Source organism: Ciconia boyciana, chromosome 5 (assembly GCF_034638445.1).
Source record: "Ciconia boyciana chromosome 5, ASM3463844v1, whole genome shotgun sequence".
Lineage (NCBI taxonomy): Eukaryota > Metazoa > Chordata > Aves > Ciconiiformes > Ciconiidae > Ciconia > Ciconia boyciana.
In genome coordinates this window covers 65,881,765-65,903,692 of record NC_132938.1, presented here as the reverse complement: position 1 = coordinate 65,903,692, position 21,928 = coordinate 65,881,765, and the positions used below count along the sequence as shown (strand labels likewise).

Here is a 21,928-nt window from a genome sequence, read left to right as displayed (position 1 = left end):
ACTAATGAAATTTTATATAATTAAAGATGTGAAAATACAACTTCAACTTCTTGCTCTTTTCATATGCTGTCCTTTTAAGGCTGTGCAATGACAAAGCTATTTGCCATTCCACTTCAAGCTGGAAGGAGTAGGAGGTTTGGAGTTGAAATATACTGCCTTTCATGACTTCTACATGACCTTCAAATTTCCAGAGTTTAGTATCTTGATTCAAGCGCTACTAAAACTCATTTCTGTTCCGTTTAAAATCTGAGAACAGTAAAAGCCTGTAGCTAAGCATTCAGATCAGCCCAAACCAGTATTTTCTGCAAATGAAACATCTGTTCTCTCCTTCTGTCTGGGTCGTGATAGATTGTATCACACACTTCAATACATTATTTTAATATTGTGTTTTACATCTGTAATATTACTTCTCTTTGTGTTTAAGTTGGTAAGTAGTGCATAAGTTGGTAAGACTGGCTCTTTACAGAAGTTAAGTATGGTAGTGGCTCTTGACTTACCTTAAATCTCTGATTGTGAAAATCCCTTGATTTTCCAAATAGACGATATAATTTGTAATAGTGCTATTTCTCAAGCCAGATACAATTAACAGCCAGCTGGATATATACAGTGACCTGGCCCTCCTTCAGAGTTGGCTTTACAGTGGTCTTTACAATGGCTATAGCTGGTACTTTCCAGTAGTAGATGATGATTTGTTTGAAGACTCAAACTGTGAGGAGCTGTAATTAAGACAAGTGGAGGATTTGTGGATAGATATCTTAAAAAGATTTGGATGATTGAGATGTATCACAGAAACAAGATGCTCCTGAATTGGTGACTTTGGGGAAGAATAAAAATCTTATCTAAGATATTATTATCTGTCACAGAGTTTCATCAAAATGAAACTGAAGCGTGTCAGACTACTGATACCTGAATATTTCCTTAAGGTTATATTAAACATGTTAATTTTTAACATGTCGCAGAAACTTCTTTTACCTGAGGAGCAGTAACTGACTTGCTCTCATGTTCCCATACACTTATTTGATATTGCCATACTGGGAGCTCCCTCGTACATGTGCTTCTCCTGTCTATGGCTATGTGCCAGAGTAATGGCCTTGGTCTCCTCTGGTGTGATTTCTAGTTTCTTCCCCTGCAATATCAGGTGTGTACTTAGTATGTACTAAATATATAAATCCAAATATGCGCTCAACTTCTTTTCTTACAGGTGAGAGCTCAGAGCATCTCCAAGAGCTTCATCTGATATAAGCATCAGATACGGATGAAAAGCATTGCTTAAAATCAGTTATGTTTGGCTTTTGTGTTATTGTTCAGTTTATTTAGAACATTTTAAAAAAAATCACCCCAACAGCACTGATTTATCTTAAGACTCATGGGCTTTGTGTTGGTGTTTACAATGGCATACCCAGAATAGGTAAAATGTACACTATCAGGCTCTTTTACAGGGAGGCACAGAATAGTTTTGGAAAGTATATGTGCAGTTGCAGTTAAAGCATGAGGATAAATGTAGCATATATGCCAGATGGAAAAACCTTACAACTTGGGAGCTGCGAACTATCATTTAGTAGTCAGTGGCAGTTCTATCTGAAAGCAGCATTTCTACTCTGTAAAAATACTGTTAGGTGTGAGTAGCTAGGGAGTGGTGAAATGAGAGTGTCAGTTAAGGACCAAAATAAGCAAGAGTTCCCTAGAAGCATAGGCTAAAGATGCTATATCTTTCTTCTGAATTAATAATACATGATGCTTTTCAAAACCCTTATACAGCATTTCAGCTTTTCTCTTTTTCCTTTTGCTTGTCTATGTTCACTTTTGTAACTTCAGTAGGTTGCCTCTGAAGCTTTGAGTTATCTTCATATCTCAATGGTAATAGTGACTGCTTCGGAGGGTATGTTAAACAAAGCAAAGGTGGTGAGTACCAGTAGTGGAGGATTAATTTGAAGTTAAAAGAGGAGAACCAAAATATCAGGATTTTTCCTCCTAATGAACTAGAAAAACATCTTAGTATAGTAATTTGTCAAATCTGGCATAATAGAAGTTAAGTTTTCAGCAGAAAAAGGTATTCCTTGCTATAAACTATATAAATATCCTGTGATCCATAATATCTTTGAACTAGTTTGTGGTTTTGGAAGAAGTGGGATCTTTCTCTTAGATATCTTTTAAAGGAAGAATACTTACCTTGCTTACAGCACCAGTAGTGAATATTCTAGGCATGTTCGATCTTGCTTTAACCTGCCTGGCCAACAGCCTTGTCACCACACAGGACATGGAGCTGGCAACGTGACCTACAGCAGAAATGAGTATGATCGCCTCAAGTCACTTCCTGCTCTTTCTCTGGTACCGATGCATGAGGAGTTGTAAATCTAGTAAGAGGCATGGACACTTTCAAAATATCCCAGAAGAAAATCAGTTGTGCCCCCAGACATGTGACTTACATTTTTATTGTAGAAGAACTTTTTGTTACTTCAGTTAGTCCACTTCCTCCAACACCAGTGTCGATGAGCAGAAATCACTGAACTACAGCAATCATCAACTCTTAGCGTAGAATGAAGAATGAATGCATAATAAATTAACCAGAAAACATGAAAACCAAAGCTAACCAGTGTAAGAGAGGAACACGCTACTAAATATGCTCTCCAGAGACTTTGTCTTAAAACCTTACAAATCCATTTACTTCCCTTGCCAAAACCTAACAGAACTCTTGCTTGTAAGCTGATTCAGTAACTCCATGCTTTCAAATAGTATTTCACTTTTACTTGTGGACTTCATAATCTTCCACAAAGCATGTGGATGCACAGCCTAAATCTCACCAAGTTGGCTTTCATAGCTTTTAGACACACAGAGCTGAAACTTAAAATACGCTACTGAACTGGAAAAAAAATTTGCTCTTCCCCTATTGCTTAACTTCTTTTTTCAAATGAAAAGGTGGACTTCAAGCTTAACCTAACTGAAGCTCACAGTAGCAGGAAGAGTAAAATATTTGAGTGACAGAAGCAGAAAAAGCCTTCTCCCCATTGTCTGTGGTATCCCTGATTTGTCTTTCAGCCCTGGGAAAGCTGTGATGTCAGGATAGCTAACATTCCTTTAGTCCAAGCTGTATAAATCTTAGACACCTTAAATATCTTCAGCTAAGCTAGGTAAACAGTCTAAAATAAAAGCTAGCAAGCAGGCGCAAACTTTTGCATAACACTCATTGTCATGCTTTAAATACCAATCTGTTAGATTAATAATGTTGCTACATAAAAGGAAATAATTTTCATTCCAGGATTTTTCTGTAAGTGTAAGTTCTTGTTCTGTAGAAGCTTTTTCTATTTTGCTTATATTTGCATAAATGCACAAAACACTTCAGGTTTGCTTTAGGTTTTGAAGAGACCTAGGGAAGCTGAGTAATAAGTATGTGCAAAATACCTGTCAGGGTCAGATCAATAGTCTGTCTGTGGCAGCAGTGATGAGAGATGCTATTTAGGTACCAAAGAAGCACAGCTGTCTGTGGGCCATGTCCCTTCTGTTCCTCTGCCATCCACAGCAGTGAGATCAGGAATGTTGGAAGATACATCCTTGCCTTTCTTTTTCATGTCTTTTTCAAGAAGTGTGGGCAACAAGTTCACAAACAATGGCTTTTCCTAAAGGTACCTGCATAGGATTCTTGACTGTGGGTCTTTTTCCCCCCAGTTCTCCTCCCACCTTCCCCAAGTAAGATTATAGGTAGTATTTATAACGTTAATCAAATTGTTATGTACTAGCAGTACCTAATGTCTCATCTGCTTTTTTTGTGGTTTTTTTATACAGGAAGATGAACAGAACTTAACTGCATTTTAGGACTTGACTCCTGATGGGCTGGATTTTATCTTGGCAGGATTTTTTGAAGATTCACACAGTGAAGAAAGAAACAGCCAATGGCTTCAGAATCCATGGTCCCAGAGCAGGCAAAACATCTGATAAAAGGAAAAAGGCGGCAGCAACAGCAGCAGCAGCAAACTAGGTCTTCCAATAGTGATGGTGAAGATGACATCTTTGTATTTGAAGCAAATGAGGCTTGGAAGGATTTTCACAGCTCTCTTCTTCACTTCTTTGAAGCTGGAGAGCTCTGCGATGTTACACTGAAGGTGATAGTCACACATCCATTGCATTTAACAGTCTGAAGATTAAGCTACAAATAAGTGTGCTGGAGGTGGCTGTGAATTTGGGCAGGGGTATGGAAGCCATAGAATACCTGTTGGATCTGAGGCATCTCTAGTTATGCTCGTGGGGTTTTTTTCTTATTTAATAGGAATTTTACAACTGATATGTAAACATTTAAGATATTGACAGTCCGAGAGAGGAAGTACATGACTATGACCTCACCCAACTTGCCTTCTAAGCAAGTTCCCACAGTTGATCAGTGTATTACTGTGCAATTTCAGCTCCTTGTAGTCTCTTTCATCCCCAATTTTATCTCTATTTTTGCATTCTGTGTTGCTCTGCTAGATCTTTCCTGGCAAACAGGATTTCTGGAACAAATCTAACTTCCAGCATTCTCAAAGAAAGAAAATAAAAAACAAACCCCAGACAATTATGTTCTACAGCTGATCAAAGAGTAAAGGAGGAGAAGGAAACCAGTTTTATGATTCTTGCATAGCATTGCTTTAATGCATTCTTTGTAACTCAGCTGTATATTACTTATCTCCTGATCACAATAAATGTATATCTAGCATCTGTACCAGTGGTTGCCAGCACCTACAAATATTAAGTATTGCTTAGCTAGACATCTTAGTAGTGCTAGGTAGTTATTTAAGAAAAAGAGATGAAGCATAGCTCCTATACCAAGAACAAATGACAGATGCCTTTAGGAGAAATTGTTTGCCTGCCACTTTCACTATTAGATATTAACAGGGAAAGTCCTTGACAGATGTGTATCCCTGGTGCTCCCCAGGAGGCATCTCACCTTTCTAAAATGCTTGGGAGACAATGGAAATCTCTGAGAGGAAGAGGGTTTCTCTCCCTTCTGCCCCAGTGGACAACAGGAGTAGAATAAGCAAGAACATTCTTTGGTTCTGCTTCACAGTAGATATTAAATTGCCTGGCACCAGGCACTAGATGCAGCAGCAAATAGGTCCAGTGGCTCATAACAGTTGAGTTAATGCTCACAGGTCGCTGAATGACAATACTGAAGCTGCTCTGGACAGCATGAGAGCCATGAAACAGAACTTGTCCGAGAGCTCATCATTAGTCTTTTTACATCTGTCATTTTAAAAGGCATTTTGGGGAAGAAGGTTCATGTCAGAACTCTTAGCAACCCTCCTCTTCCCTTTTCTTGACCTCATCGTTGCCTTTCTCCCTTTCCACCCACCCTTGTAAAAAAGGCAGAAAGTCTTATTTTTATAAGCATAGTTAAAAGTATACTCCTGCTAGGCAAACTTGGCTTGGAAAATACACTTTACTGTGACTGCAATTGAACTTGCCCTAAGTTAGGCTTGTATTAATGCTCATTTGTATTATTTGTGTGGAGTTACTTTGGTAATTTAAGAATATTAGATTGCATGACTTGGCTTCCAGTCCTCAGGTAGAGAATATAATCTATGTAGGCTAGAGCAACCTATGTACATCATACCATAAGGCTTTCTAAATCAGTGATTTTCAAGTAACTGGTAACTATATCTTGAACTAGAATTTTCTGGAGGGCTTGATTTTTCTTTCTGTAGTGCTCAGGCATTTCTCATGTTTTAAGAAAAATTACTTCTCTACTGAACTTTCTGCCTTTCTGTGTGACCTCTGATAGTGAGCAATTCTGGCATTGCTGTTGTCAGACCAGTTATTGATTTAATTGCTGGCTCTTAAAATATGATAGTTAATAACTGGAGGGGAACTCTGATTTTGAAATACCAAGAACATACTAGATATTTAAAATTATGCAGATTTAGGTAAAATAGTGAAGCCACTTAATTCAAAAGAAAGATCTAATTAGAGAGTGGGATGATGGGCAGAATAAAAATCTCTGAAGGTGAGAATGGCCTAGGAGCCTTCCCTGATATACCAGACCAGCTGGCAGCATCTTTTTGCGTCAGTACTATAATTAGTTGGAGTGCTGACACTGTAACAGTGATAAGGTAACAGTGTAACAGCATACAGGGGGACTTCCTCTGCTCCAAAGAGTTAATCTGGAATTCACCTACTGTACTGCTACTGTCATATGAACAGCTCACCGTTAGAAGGTGGAGAGTGGCAGATGCATACCATCTGCTTTTCTCCTGTTGGTTTGGTTTTTTGTTCATTTGGTAGGTCTGTGAATTGTTCCTTTTGGAGTGATCTAATTAAGTCACACTGAACCATCCATCTTTTCCTCCCTTTTAATCTGCATACTCTTTCATGTGTGTTTGCTTTCTGTACTCAACTTACTGCTCACCAGTCAGGTTACACTTGTGTTGATAATACACACTTTTAAAAAGGGTAGAGCAATTGTGTATTGACTCAGAGCTAGAAAAAACTCCAAATTATCCTTTATAATTTAATACCCTTTTTTTTTAAATTGCGAGACAGCTCACTGTAACACCTTCATCTGAAAATGTAATTCAAGTCTGTCAGGGAAACTGCTTAACTCGGCCATCCCTGTATGTTAGTGCAGACTGCAGAATGACAAAGGCTGTAAGAAAGCACTCCTGTAACACAAATAAGTAGTGGATTGTTAATTTACCTTCAATATTTACATTCTCCTTTAATGTATTTGAATTCTAGAATTTTGTAAGTGAAAAGCTTATTTTGCACTTTCTGATCAGAATTTTGCAAAATACCTCATCTTTATGGGGAATACTCTATCTTTTGTGGCTAAACAGCTTCTAAAAATCTTGAAGTGATTGGTAACTTTTAATAATCCCAGTAATATCTGTTATTACTGTGGTTTTACATGAATTTGCTTCTATAAACAGCTTTATCAATTCCTCAACAGTAGCAAAAGTCCAGAGGTTTAAATTAAGTAGTCTAAAAAATGTCACTTTACAATTTGCCCCCCCCTTAAAGTCTCTGAATACACATAAAGCAAACAAGTACCTAGGAGTCTCTTCCTGTCTCCAAGATGCATCTAGAAGGTTCCTAAGGATGTTTCATTTAAAAACTAGGACACAGCTCTTAAAGAAAAGCAAGTTCAGTACATCAGTGCTATTGCTTCCTTGTGTTATGGCCTTGCCCTACTCTGGTGGCCAAGTTACAACTCAGATCTGCTTGGGATACATCAATCTAATTTCAGAAGCACAGGGCAAATTGAGTTAATTTGTTTGAACAAAATACAGTAGCTCAATGCATATTGAGTTCAGAATTCTTGTTTCAGCTTAACTATCCATCCTTTCATAGCTGAAACTGGCACTCCAGTAAAAGATTGGGGGTGTTTTTGTTCTTTTTTTTTCAGGTTGGTTCAAAGCTTATCTCGTGCCACAAACTGGTGCTAGCTTGTGTTATACCTTACTTCAGAGCCATGTTTCTTTCAGAAATGGCTGAAGCCAAGCAGACATTGATCGAGATCAGGGACTTTGATGGCGATGCAATAGAAGACCTAGTGAAGTTTGTGTACTCCTCCCGGCTTACTCTGACGGTGGATAATGTCCAGCCTCTCTTGTACGCTGCTTGCATTCTTCAGGTGGAACTGGTAGCAAAGGCGTGCTGTGAATACATGAAGCTGCACTTCCATCCCTCCAACTGCCTGGCAGTTAGGGCATTTGCAGAGAGTCACAACCGCATTGACTTGATGGACATGGCCGATCAGTATGCTTGTGAACATTTTACAGAAGTGGTGGAGTGCGAAGACTTTGTGAGCGTGTCACCACAGCACCTCCATAAACTCCTGTCCTCCAGTGACCTGAATATTGAAAATGAAAAGCAAGTTTACAACGCTGCTATCAAGTGGCTGCTAGCCAATCCACAGCATCATGCTACATGGCTGGATGAAATACTTGCGCAGGTAGGGCAGACCAAGGCGCTGGGTGCCTGTCTCGTCACTGGTTTAGTTGTATAATCAACTGTTTCTACTTGGGTAGATCTCAAGATGAAAAATGTTCTTAGCAGTTGGTGCCTCATCTGGTATTCACAGTTGTGAACTGACAGTGGAAGCAGGTTTGATCTCTTGCCTATCAGGAAGAAGTTGTATTCTCCAGTTTCTGTAGAGAGAAGAGTACTCGCTTTAGGCTCATGGCTGGGGGTGGGGAGCCAACAAAACACTGCATCTGTATTAGAGCAGAAACTTCTTAGATTTACACATAGTGGAGAACATAAAGCCATCACTTCACTTGGTTTGATACTACTACAGCTTGAAACACTCACTTCCCTTGCTGGTAAGTATTTGTACTTAACAAAGGAGAGCAAAGCTGTTGAGGAGGGTTTTCACATAGCTAGGAAAGTAAAACTGTAACGGAGATGTGTCACATCAAGTTGTGCTACTTCTAGAATGTTCCGTATCTTTAATTAACAAAAGACCAGGATGTGTTAGCCTACGAGCAGGCTAGGAAACATATGCTAGACCCTTTAATGCTCAACTAGACTAGCACTGCTGGTTACCTCTAGGATCCAGAAGGAGTTTGCAGTTTAATCATCTAGACTTGATGCGAGTCCACTGCTTCTGAAAGAAACATATACAGGTATCAAAAGGTCACTCAGCTGAACTTATTTAAACACCCATCAGACCTCCTGTCAAAGTGTTAGGTACTTCAGTTATTCAAGCTCCATATGTGCTGGTTATGGGAGTTTAAAAGATAGTATTTGAGACGGGTATGGAGAACCTGTGCTGGGGAGGAGGGGGGTACATGCCATGCACTGCAAAATGCTGTCTGTATCTTAGCAGGTAGGATCAACTGTGCTGTTTCAGTTGTCACTGAACTCCAACTTGAATATTTTGCATTTGGCAGAATTGCTAATATTGGCATCATGTGAGTAATGAGAGGTCCACTAACATGCTGCTGTCATTGTCTTCATGCATAATTTTTCACGTTTCCTGGTAAAAGATCACAACTGTTTATTAACTTGTCTTCCAAAAAACCTTCAATTTCATCTAGACTAGCATGAGGTTTTTGGTACAAAAAAGCCTTCCTTAGTACACTGTAATTAAATTTACAGGCAATATAATTTGAGATTTAAAAAAAAAAATGGATCTAAAAATTAGATTTTATTGCCCAGTTGTGCTAGCAGATTAGATTAACAGCTTTATTCTATTCATGGAAACCAGATTCTAGAACAAAGCAATGAAAAAGTAAACTTCTTCCTGTAAATAAATATGGGTTATTTGCCAGAGTATATGGAGCCATCAGTTGATTTGGACGTTATTGCTAGCAGAAAACATGACTGGGCTTCTTCATAGTTATTATCCACATCATAATCAGCCTTATGGGTTTTGCTGTTATTATAAGGTTCTAAATTTGTCAGCCTTGAGTTCTTACTGCACCACTAACCTCATGAGTCTAATTAGCAAGGCTGTGGTGGTCCTTTTAATTAGCCTAAAATAAGCCAGGCCAAAGTAAAGGAAGAAGCAGGACTGAAAGCAAGTGGGTAAGGAAGAACTGGTAGAGACACTTGCTTACTTGAAGACAGGGATACTTGTCAGCCATAGAACAGCACCATCCTGCTGCTCTGAGAAGCACTGGAGATGCTGGACTTTTCTGTTGCTGCTGAGCTAACTGGGAGCTGCTTGACAGCATTGACTCCAAACCTTAGGAAGTCAGATGGTGGTTTACTTCAGTTCCCCCCTGCTAACACCTGTCCTACCTTTGCACCTGATTGTACTTCATATTCCTCACTGTTTCTCTCACAAGGACAAATGAAAGGTTTGCTGAAATAAATGACTGTGGGGAGGAGGACATTTCAAGGCAGTCTTGGAGAGGCTGACCTTATTTCAGATTTGCCCTGTCACTGGAGATTGCTCTGGGCAGTGATCGCTGTAGCCTCACCCAGAAAGAGCCTTCCATTCCTCAGCCTGGTCACCAGCTCTCTTCTGGGGAACTACAGGAAGGATTTGGGGAAGGAAACAATTAACTCTCAACTTTTTTTTTTTTCCTTTTTAATTCTGTAGTCTGTCAGGTTGACACTAGAGAGGTGTTACTGCACTAGCAGTACCTCCTTAATAGACACTTAGTTCATGCTGACAGTGTTTCCTTTTTGACTTGCCACCCAAGGAAAATGAACCATTCTAGCAAAAGCCCTCTTATGCTGGCATAGCAATGAGCTGAAAAGTCATACCCTCAGCAGACTAACCTGACATGGGCTATCCTGGTGAAGTCACAGATGCTGCCTGTGTCATGCTGGGCAGGCACAGTTGCAGTACAGGCAGCGGCACTTCTCCTTCCTCCGCTCAGCCTGGGCCAAGGGACAGTTCTCCACGGCTGCTTAAATGCAAATGGTTGTAGCAAATGTTTGTCACTAAAAAGAACCGTTCATATTGCTGTTATTCTGGAAAAAAATATGAAAGCCGCTCTTTTTAGTGAAGAGTGTGGGGCTGGCAGCTAGCTTAGAAGTTGCCATCTGTTATGTGTGCGTCACTGTAAATGGTGAGACTCAGTCAGTTCAGCCAGTTACTCCAACTGTGTTCATTTCTGTCAGGTACGGCTGCCTCTCTTGCCCATTTGTTTCCTTATGGGTGTTGTGGCAAAGGAAGAGATTGTCAAGCAGAATCTAAAATGTAGGGATTTGCTGGATGAAGCAAGAAACTACCACCTTCACCTGAGCAGCAGGGCAGTGCCAGACTTTGAGTACTCCATTCGCACAACACCAAGGAAGCAGACTGCTGGTAATTAAATGTGTGTCTGATTATCCAGTAGGGAGTGGTGTGGAGAACAATTGGCGCATCTGTGCAGGGTTAGATAGCTTGGTATAAATGGCTGTTAATGACTTAATGCAAAATTGGGAAAGCCATTGTGTACCTCTCTGGTAATTAGGTAATGTGCTGCGTTTTCCTAGCAGAACTTTAGCAGTCATTTTCTTTCTTTAAAGCATTATTTATTTATCCTGATCAGCTCTATCTGTATTAAAGCTAGAACTGTTAATAGGTATGTTATGACCAGGCAGTATGCTCAAACCTATACTGAAAAGAGTGGACACTTATCTTTCGGTGTGAGAAGTTTGAGCTAACTTTTAAACTCTTTGGCTAACCTACACCAAAAGTGAGTGGTGAATATTAGACTGCAAATCCTCATTTTTACATTGTTATATTTAACAAACAATCTGATTATCTCCCTAAGCAAAAATCACAAAAAAAGCATATTTAAAATATGCATTGATTTTGCAAAAGCACAGTTAATTGCCATAGCAGCATGCCAAGCAAAGGCCAAAAATCCAGCATCCAATTATGCAGGGCAGTGACCATGCCCCTTGAAGTGAAATACAACTTTTCCTGAACTATATAATTTTCAGTTCACTCTGCTGTACAACTTTATCCCCCATCTTCTTGCTAGTTTTCTGGAAATCTGTTTCGTCTTCTTCAGGTGTGCTGTTCTGTGTCGGTGGTAGAGGTGGATCAGGTGACCCATTTCGCAGCATTGAATGTTATTCTATCAGTAAGAACAACTGGTTCTTCGGCCCCGAAATGAACAGCAGGAGAAGGCATGTGGGTGTGATCTCTGTGGGAGGTCAGTAACCCTATTCAAGCAACCCTATTCAAAAGGCACTTGTTTGCTCCTTTTGCTGGAATTGGTACTTTTACTAAATAAATCTGTCTTGCAATGGCTTAGCTGTTGGATATTCTTCAATTTAGTAAAGCTTCTTCCCCATGAAGGGGTTTTTGATTCTGGAACAATCTGAGAGCATGCTTACCGAAAAGACATTACTGTGAACTGAGAGAGTTGGGGTTGTTCAGCCTGGAGAAGAGAAGGCTCCAGGGAGACCTTATTGCAGCTTTCAATTCTTAAAGGGGGCTTATAAGAAAAGATGGGGACAAACTTTTTAGTAGGGCCTGTTCCAATAGGACAAGGGGTAATGGTTTTAAACTAAAAGAGGGTAGAATCAGACTAGATATAATGAAGAAATTTCTTGCGATGAGGGTGGTGAAACACTGGAACAGATTGCCCAGAGAGGCGGTAGATGCCCCATCCCTGGAAACATTCAAGGTCAGATTGGACAGGGCTCCAAGCAACCTGTTCTAGTTGGAGATGTCCCTGCTCATTGCAGGGGGGTTGGACTAGATGACCTGTAAAGGTCCCTTCCAACCCAAACTATTCTATGATTCTGTGAACTGTATATAGCCTCTTGCCTTAATAGGTGATTTAATTTTTTTTTTAATCCATTTATAAAGAAATGGCCTTACACAGCAGAGTTATCCAGAATTTGCTAGTATTCATACTAGCTCCCTTCATACTTAAATCCGTACAGGCAAGTCACAAAGACCATAACTCTTCCAAGAGCAGACCTACCTTTTTGGGTCTCCATCTTCTGAAACCAGGTCCGTACAGTCCAGAACAGCTTAGCACCCATGATGCAACTCTTCCTTGTACACAGTAGCCCCTGTGTTGCTGCAGCAGAACAGAGATCTTTTTTTCCCCATAGAGTATGTGGACAGACTGATATAAATGTACAAAACTGATCTGACCTGCAGTACTCAAGTTACAGGAAGATTTTTTTTTGCCTACGTATCTCAAGCTTTCTATAAAAGTCCCTGTTAGAGCAGATCTCTGGTTGAGTACAGCATATAAAAATATAAAGTCCGTACTTATTAAAATCCTGATATTGAAAACTTTATTTGAGCTTTTTGTCTCCACATAGGCAGGGGTATTACATAAATGAAATTGGAAATGTTGCCAAGCAATCTCTGTATTGAAAGATGTGTATGTGTTCCAGGTAAAGTCTACGCAGTAGGTGGACATGATGGAAATGAACACTTAGGAAGCATGGAAGTATTTGATCCTCTCACAAACAAGTGGATGATGAAGGCATCAATGAACACGAAGAGGTACGTGTCCCATCATCCAAAATTTAAGTCCTAGTGTGTGATTTATCATTTCTTGCTGATGCTGAAAAACATCACGTCTGTCCTGCCTTTATTTGGGTTTCCAAACTGTGCTATTTTTAGGAATTTTTTTTTCCTATTTTGGGGCTTTATGCTATCAAACACCTTTATTTACTAGCTGTAAAGCAAATACAAATCTGCATCACATGCTTGCATACATCACATATTTGCACAAACACAAAGCTGTCCGTAACATACTATAAGTATTTTGTGCCAAACTGCATAATCCCTCTCGCTAGGGAAAGGCCCTGGCTGGTAACATTGGTTATGTTTACGCTTTGGCTTTCTTTTGTTGCTCTATTATCCTTTTCTTTTTTTGGGGGCCTGGCTTCTGGAGTAGAGCACTCTTCTACTCCAGCTGTACTTAGATTCTGATATCTAGGGCCTTTCTGCTATGCCCGATAAAAAACTTGAAACTGATTAACTGGGTCTGTGGTTTTTTTGCTCTTTTTAAGAACAAGCAAGATATCTGCCAGCAGAACATGCACAGTGAAATACTTCATGCCCAGGAAACCAATAGCTGCCTATGTTTTTGCCACAAAAGGTCGGAAGCACTAAAACGCTGAAAGTCAGATTGAGGATTTTTCTTGCCTTTTGACATTTAAGATTCTTTTAAGAAGCTACTGCACTCACAGATCTGTAATTCTTTGTTTCTGCTGTCATTTAAATCAACCTCCTTAATTCTGCATTCCATTTTGTTATTTGCTGTTTCTAAAAGCATCATGTACAAGTAGGAGTAAAACACTGAGCATGGCTAAGTCCTGAAGCTACTTGTAGCTGTGACCTAATCAAAGTAGAAGACCCGGACTCATAGAAGTGGCTTCTTGCTCCTCTTCCTCCCTCCTGCCACCACCCCAGGGCATATTCTCAGCAAACACCAGCCCTAGATTTTGGTGACATTCCTTACTCAGTACCTTGGTAAATGAAAGGGCTGCTGTGCCTTGCCTACACTCCACTCCTCCCATTCATGGAGGTGGTGTTGGACTACTTAGTTGAGAAAGAACTGCCACCATTGATGGTGTCTCCATTATCTGCTGAGGCAATTTAAGATAAGCCCAGGATACTGCCACAATGTTTGTTCTGTAGAAAGATTGTGCCTCCCTTGCTCCTGCCTAGGTATCTGCAAACCTGCCCTCTGTGTAATGAGACAAGAATGTCCTCAGTGAAATGGTAAATCACCTGTCTTGGTAGTTAAAGCAGAAACTTAACACCTACATTCTAGACTATACTTTTAATTTCGTAGTACTGATTGTACTCTCATATTGTTAGATTCAGTAGAAAAAAATCTGACAACTATTTTAACACAGACTTAATAGAAAATAACAGAATGGAAGAAATTGCAGTTAAATCTTGCTAAAATTCAGTCATCTAATATTCAGCACAGGTTTGCATTTTAATATGTATTAATATCACCCCCCAAAAAATCATTCCCAAATTGTAGCAGCAGCTATACTAACAAAGTTAAAACCGGCAGGTTTTGGTTCTCCATCAGATTCAATAAAACAAGATAGGAGGTGTAAAATTCAGTACCAAGATAGAGAAATCAAATAACTAAGACAATCTCATGTATCCAAGCATGTAAGTAGAGGACTTGGGCCTTAGGTGACATTCAGTCAAAACAGTATTCCATGCCTTTTTTTTTTATTTTTTTAAACAGGAGCTTTGTCTTTTGCAGTCTATAAATACTGTAGCTGCAACGGTCCTGTTTGTGGATCACATGATAACATACAGGTCCCTGGGAAAGCTGAGGTGAAATTAGGATTGCCTCCCTCTAATGGGAGGCTGCAAACATACAAAGACTTTGAGGATAAAGCTGCAAGACTAACACAGGTGTGCAGAGGGCCAGCCACAGTTACTGGTCATTATTTATTATAAACTTCACTTTTAAAATTTTCGTTACTTTTTTCCCATAGTTTGAAACAGGTGCCAGTCAGGTAACATTGCACTTGATGTGTCTTTCCCATTCCCTTTTCCTTAAGGATTTGCACTGAGGTATTGATCCCATGGTTTTCTTAGGAGAGGAATCGCTCTTGCCTCCCTTGGTGGCCCTATTTATGCAATAGGAGGCTTAGATGACAACACTTGCTTCAGTGATGTGGAAAGATACGACATTGATTCTGATCGATGGAGTGCAGTTGCCCCAATGAACACTCCCAGGGGAGGAGTCGGCTCTGTAGCCCTTGTGGTAAGTGACTGTTTCGTCCCAAGTCAGGGCCAGCTGAGGAACTGACCTGCTTTTCAAATCTGCTTTTACAAGGCAGAACACAAGATTTGAAACAAAATGCAGCTGGTGGGTCTGAGCACCTCCGGTCATCAAAATCCTATGGAACTGTGCAAAAGATGATATTTAGGATAATACTTCAAATTGAACTGCGCTTCCTGTTTCAACAGTATTTGAGGTACTGGGAGCAAGTACCAGGACCCTTCTAACAACATCAGGCTAATGCTTCATGTCTCATTCAGAAGACTCTGGTTTGTCATGCTTACTATGTTTAAAGGTGCTGAATGCATCTGAGCTTTAATCCCCATCGCCATGTATACTCTGCAAAATATCTGCAACATTACATAACTTTTTCACTTCTTTAATTGGAAGATAGCATTTACAAGTTGTTAGATAATTGTTGTTGGAATTCTTAAATAATTAGGACTGTATGGATATACCATGTTTTCCTATAATTTTAACATTGCTTATGAAAAGCAATGTTAAAATTGCTTTTTACAATTAATACATATACATTACAAATAATCTTTCTCTACACAACTGTTTTCCAGAACCATGTTTACGCCGTGGGTGGCAATGATGGTGTAGCATCTCTTTCCAGTGTGGAGAAATACGATCCCCATTTGGATAAGTGGATAGAAGTGAAAGAGATGGGTCAGCGAAGAGCTGGCAATGGTGTCAGTGAGCTCCACGGCTGCTTGTATGTTGTCGGTGAGTAGGGATGTGGCATTCTGTAGTGCTGTTTCTGCCAAGTACTGGCATTTGGAAGAGGCTGTTGTTGCTAGAGGAACAGGAACAGATAGACCTGACCTGTACTTTGTGTTCTTGGGCAGGAGAAGAAAGCAAGCACAACCAGGGAACGCTTAAACAAAGGTATGTTAGCAAGGAAATACAAAGCAGTTGCTAACCCACATTTCAGGAGGGCTTTACTGTTCAGGACAATATGTCTATATAGAAAATCCTCTTGAGATCAGTAATCTTCAGTTTCCTTTTAGGAAAATGATTCTTAAGTTCATATACTGTTAAAGCATTCTAGTTCTGAGGGTAGGCAACAGTAGCTTTTTCACATGGTGATTACACTTACTCCACAGCCTGTTGTCCTAGGCCTGTCTTGTTCTGCTCTATCTTGCATTTACCTGCTTTCCTGAGGGAGGAAGATGCCAGGTAGGTATGCCGTAGTGATAGTTGCAGAGCTCTGCCTTGTGTATTATCATAAGTGATTAAAAAAGTTTTCAGTAAAATGCTTCTCTGACAGCTGCTCCAGCAAGGGGAATGCATCACTGAAGTCTTACTTGAGGATTTTTTTTTCCTACTTAAGTATTCAGCAATGCTGTAATTTGAAAACACCGCAAGAGTGTGCTTTGCTTAAGCCAAAATAAGATCAGGACCATCCTTTTACTGGTCTTAGTTTTTTTCTATTCCAAATTAGAAGCTGTTTCATTATAACTATGTGTAAGATGAATTCAAGGAGACAAATAATAGAAATACCTCTCCTTGCAACTTGAGTAGAAGAAAACTGTCACTCTTAGTGATGCTTGTATGGTGACAGGAGGGAGAGCTGTTAGATTAATTTTTAGGAGCTTGTAAAATTCATGTTAAAACAGAGCTGGACACTAGCCCACTGAATGCTGAGAATAGCCTGATAATGCCAGTCCTGGATATCACCAGCACTAGAAGTGGCTAAAAACTGATAATATGATGATTCTTTGCAGGTGGCTTTGATGACAACTCTCCACTGAGCTCAGTGGAGCGGTTTGACCCACGCAGTAACAAATGGGAATATGTAGCAGAGCTTACAACTCCGAGGGGTGGCGTTGGCATAGCGACACTGATGGGTAAAATTTTTGCAGTTGGAGGTCACAATGGCAACGCGTACCTGAATACAGTGGAAGCATTTGATCCCATAGTGAATAGGTAATTTAAAATTTGTTATTCGGCTTAATGAAATCTGGCTATATGAAAACACAACATAATAGAAATAGTGTGCAGCAGGAGTCTATCTGTTGTTTCCTGGTAATAATTGAGTAATATCCATGACTAGCGTTGCAGGAGTGCTGCTTATGCCACTAGATTGTTCTTGTAAATATTTAAGCACCTCCTCCTCCTCTCCATCCCTTGTCCTCTTCCCTTCATTCAGTAAGGATCTACATTCTTCTGGTTGTTTCAATCTGATTTTCCACTAAATTTACCAGAGAAATAATAAGAATAAACTAGTGGGGTGTATTTTTGTGCAGAGTTAACAGCTAGGCTGTTTAACAGAATTTCAGACACAGAAAAATATTTTCAAGTTGCTCAGAAAGGACAGGAACTTACTTTTCTTTTTTTCCTCTGCTGCCATCTTTAGGTGGGAACTCGTCGGCTCTGTGTCACACTGTAGGGCAGGGGCGGGCGTGGCTGTGTGCTCTTGTCTGAGCAGCCAGATCCGGGACGTGGGCCAAGGATCCAGCAACGTTGTTGACTGCATGTAAGCTCTGCTGCCACCTCCAAATTCCAGAGGAATGATAGTAGAGAGGCACTGCAGAGCTTTTAAACACCGTGTTTTGTATGGTAGGTTCAGAAATAAAACCAATACATTTTCTTTGTGAAAATGTTACCTTCTGTAATTGTAAAGCTTTTGGTGGCTTTCTATCAGTAGTGATACAGAACAGCCTGTGAAAACATGGAACAGAAGTGTGACTCACAGGAGAAAACCTGCCAAGAGCTGCAATCATCCCATTTTTGAGAAGTTGTAATTTCAGAATCAGAGGCAGCTGTTGCAGGGACTCATTATTGAACTGTGAACCAGGCATGGGGCGAGGAGAGAGAGCAGCAGTTAGTACTGCTAAGCCTTACCCAACAGCCCTGCTACATGTTTTCTGGAGGACTCGAGTGCCATTTAATATAACTTATTTTCAGGAATGTAGTCCTAAACATTTCCTAATTGTACAAGAGCTTTGTAACACAAAGCGTCTCAAGTTTTAGAAGGTAATGATATCCCTGTTGCACACTAAGATAACTGGAGCAGAGAAGTTCACTGCCCACCTCCCAAGGGACTGCTGGCAGCAGTGGAAATTGCAGGTACTCAGTCTGAAAACTGTCTTTCAAAATACTTTCTCAAGCTAATACACTTGTTAGAAAGCGGAAAAGATTCCTGACCTGAGTTTAGCCACTGGAATACAGGAATTCTCAAGTCTTCGATAAAATTTGTAGTAACTACCCCCACACAAAATACAAGTTTCTGTTGAGAGGTCATTCCTGAAATAACCAGTGTAATTTGTCCTACTTTGAAATGATAGTGTGTGAAAATGTAGGCTTCAGTGGAGTCTGAATCACCCATTTTTACACTAAATGGAAACACATAATAAAAGTTGTACAGTATTCTGTAAAGACCTTTAAATGCAACTCTAGGAGATGACATCTCCAGTTTCAGTATCCAGTAGTAACTCTGGTAATTTGAGAGGACCTGGCTCTTTTAAGATAGTTAAGCCAGGAAGATCTAGCCTCAAAACAGGTAGATGACTTAAAGCTTACATAAACCAAAGAGAATCAGCAATAAAAAGAATTGGAAATAAACCAGTACTTACATCAAAAATTGAAATAGGAACTTGACAGTGCTGTGTACAAAGGCCTTTTGTTACGCAGTTGGAAACTCTGAATTCCGAGTAAAGTCCAGCTGGAAAGACTGCAGATTCCTGTTCCTGCATCACCTTGAGCAGACCAACAACTGACAATCCTTTGTGACCAAAGTTTCGTGTTACCACGTTGTTCCAGGTGACCAGGGAGAGCAGCAAACTTCTCTTGCATTCCATACCAGGGAAGAGGCAGGACAGTACAAGCACAGGCACAGTCATGTTTTGCTGTTGAGTTACCATCATTTAGCTTTTCTGTTTCAAATGGCTTGCACTTTGGTAGCACCCAGGGACAAAGTGAACGGTACTGTAAATAATGAAACATTGCAATAAAACATTTGTACTTCAAAGCACCTTGTTTATAGTATGAGTGGAGCATGCTATTGTGGGGAAACATTACAACATTGAGTATTTTTTTGTTTCTGCAGAGTGTAATTCTCAACAGGAAGTCTTTGTCAGCAGGGAAAATCCTGTGTTACAGCCGCGAGCTGTACCACTCTGCTACTGCCCTTGTCCCCATGCAAGGATGTGGTCACCCTTGTGGTACTTCTGGCTCTTCATCTGGCTAGGAGGGGTGGAAAGAAGAGGTGCAGGTTCCTTCTCTGGAACCAAACAGGTTCTTCTATGGATGTCCTGGCTAACAAGAAAACTTAAGAGAAAGAAAAAAAAGGCAAGTTTTCCACGAAGTAACACTGACCATGAAACCAAGTAGCCTGGCAGTGCTGCTTGCCAGCTGATATGTTTCTCCTCTTGGTGGAAAAGTGCTAGCGCCCATGGGTGCAGCCTGTGAGTAACTCACATGCATCTGGACCACACTGACAGCAATCACCTTCCAGGCACCAAGGGGAGACACGTGTTTCAGCAGGGAAATCAGGTTACAGCAAATGCACTGGGATTCTGTATGGTGTGGGAGGAGCTCTGCTGTCAACTCTGTATCTGGAAGTCAAATGGTACTAGATCTGAACACAGACATTTCTGTTGTATTTCAATTTGCAAACACCCCCCCCAACAACAACATTTGTGCTCGGGCTTCTGAAGGTGTATCCTTAAGGGCTGGCAGGAAAACTGCAAAAAAGGTTTACAAGGAACAATCCCTGTTTATACTGGTGTAAAAAAAAAAGTGTAAGATTACTGTGACAACAAACTATAATGATTTACCTGCATATAAAGCTGTTGTGATTTAACACCAGCAAACTCGTTTTTCTTCTTCCAGTACTGGCAACAGGATAATGATGACAAAGTAACCTCCCCCAGGCTGAGGGAACAGAGCAGCCCACCCTGGTTCCCCGTGGTGAGGCAGCCCTCCAGCGGCAGCAGGCCCTAACTCCTACTGCGTCTTCTAATTTAAAACTAAAGCTGGGATTTGTGATAGCAAAGTCTTTAAACATTCAAGGTCATGAAATAATTGCATCTAAACATGATGCACGTCTAATCCCAAATGTGGAATTGTTACTGCTTCTGTTAATGCTGTTTTTCTTGCATCTAAAAGCCTTGACCTCACCCATAAAAATCATAAACCCAAAGATGTCTATTAGTACATCCTTTAAACATGAAGAAAAAAATAATTTTGGAAGAATCAAGTGTGGTCACAGTTACTCACATCAAAGTTTCCAGCTTGCTGATTTTAACCATGTCATGGGCATCCGGGAGAAGCAAGACCAGACTCTGGACCACTCCTGACCAGCCCCCTTGGCCGTGTATCTCCACCACGTGTGTTGCAGCTGGTGCTTATGAGTCACCTTACTGCCTGTCCACACCGCTGCCACCCCAGCTTCTGGGACACGCCACCTCCCTGTCTCAGCTCTCCTGCCCCACAGCAGCCCTCATGCATGACACTGCTCTTCACCTCAGGACTTGGACTGTGGCTTCCCAGTTCCTCCCAAACCATACCACTGCCAAGGGCAGTGCATTGTCTGCTGTGCTACCCACAGCCATGTTTGTCTTCAGGAAATTTTAGTCTGAGCACTTTTATGTATGGAGGATCAACACAAAGATTTCCCTTTAAGTTAGATTTCTGATTGCTACATCAAAATAGTAATTTCTGATTGTATTTTTTTCAGGACATGCCATAACACCATGATGATAACACCATGCCATAACACATGCAAGATCCTTGCATGTATTAGTGTTTATTTCAATTTTGTAAAATATATCTTTTCAAAATCTTAAATTCATACCTTATTATTTACGTTCAAAGGGGATTGCAAGAATTTGGTTATACTTTCACAGCTTTGAATACTTTTTAATATTGCTCTTCCTCAAAGGCATCTCATTCCTAATAGAGCCATGCTTGCAGCATGTCCTGGTTTCAGCTGGGATAGAGTTAATTTGCTTCCTAGTAGCTGGTATAGTGCTGTGTTTTGGATTTAGTATGAGAATAATGTTGATAACACACTCATGTTTTTAGTTGTTGCTAAGCGGTGCTTGTCAAGGACTTTTCAGCTTCCCCTGCTCTGCCAGGTGCACAAGAAGCTGGGAGGGGACACAGCCAAACTGGCCAAAGGGCTATTCCATACCATATGACATTATGCTCAGTATATAAACTGGGGGGAGTTGGCCTGGGGGGCAGCGATTGCTGCTCAGGAACTGGCTGGGCATTGGTCAGCAGGTGGTGAGCAGTTGCATCACTTTTTTTTTTGTTTTTTTTCCCAGGTTTTGTTCCTCTCTCTCCCCCTCTCTTGTTATTTTCCTTTTCATTACAATTTATTATTATTATTTTGTCCCAATTATTAAACTGTTCTTATCTCAACCCCTGAGTTTTCTTACTTTTGCCCTTCCGATTCTCTCCCCCATCCCACCGGGGGGGGGAGGGCGAGCGAGCAGCTGCATGGTGCTTAGTTGCTGACTGGGGTTAAACCATGACACAGCAAAACTGTTTGGATTAGACATCATGCTAAAATATTCAGATGTGGACAGAAGACTTTAAAAGGTGATGCATGTGCTACTTGCATATTTTAAAACATAAACAAAATATATGCATGCACTCTTAGTCCCGTAGAGAAAGACTACAGACTTTCCTCCTGTTTGAACACCGGCTGAGAGAAAATGATTTCACTGAAATGTCCTCCTGCAGAGGGGGATGCAGCCTTGCTGATGACGAAGCCTTCGCAGAGGGCTTTGTGCACATCGTGTATTTATGCAACATAACCAACAGGCAAT

At 40.5% G+C, this 21,928-nt stretch overlaps 2 protein-coding genes across 12 annotated transcripts in view; one reads left to right on the top strand and one right to left on the bottom strand.

Moving 5' to 3' along the window:
• Positions 1-3,887: 3,887 nt before the first annotated feature.
• Positions 3,888-21,534, top strand: KLHL8 (kelch like family member 8). Of its 8 annotated transcripts, XM_072863339.1 has the most exons (10): positions 3,888-4,097; positions 7,370-7,918; positions 10,543-10,729; positions 11,424-11,567; positions 12,772-12,883; positions 14,957-15,125; positions 15,713-15,872; positions 16,874-17,075; positions 17,506-17,625; positions 19,198-19,338. In XM_072863339.1, exons 1-10 carry the CDS (start codon positions 3,888-3,890, stop codon positions 19,202-19,204), a joined length of 1,860 nt encoding a protein of 619 aa, XP_072719440.1. In that variant the 3' UTR covers positions 19,205-19,338. The 8 variants fall into 8 exon arrangements, with proteins under 8 accessions (XP_072719440.1, XP_072719442.1, XP_072719439.1 ...); XM_072863341.1 differs by lacking the exons at positions 16,874-17,075; positions 17,506-17,625 and adding an exon at positions 19,983-21,534 and having other exon boundaries at positions 7,598-7,918; positions 19,198-19,439; XM_072863338.1 differs by lacking the exons at positions 16,874-17,075; positions 17,506-17,625 and adding an exon at positions 19,983-21,533 and having other exon boundaries at positions 19,198-19,439.
• The window catches only part of AFF1 (ALF transcription elongation factor 1), a 135,830-nt gene continuing 132,841 nt past the window's right edge, over positions 18,940-21,928 (bottom strand). For 2 of the 4 annotated variants that reach the window (XR_012042823.1, XR_012042825.1), the window contains one exon: positions 18,940-19,076. Coding sequence is in view for 1 of the 4 variants with exons in the window: in XM_072863334.1 (XP_072719435.1) it covers positions 19,030-19,076 (47 nt within the window). In the remaining 3 variants the exon portion in view is untranslated. Of the gene's footprint in view, positions 19,077-19,419; positions 19,706-21,928 lie in introns of those variants that run through there. The other 2 variants (XM_072863334.1, XR_012042824.1) reach the window with 2 other exon arrangements.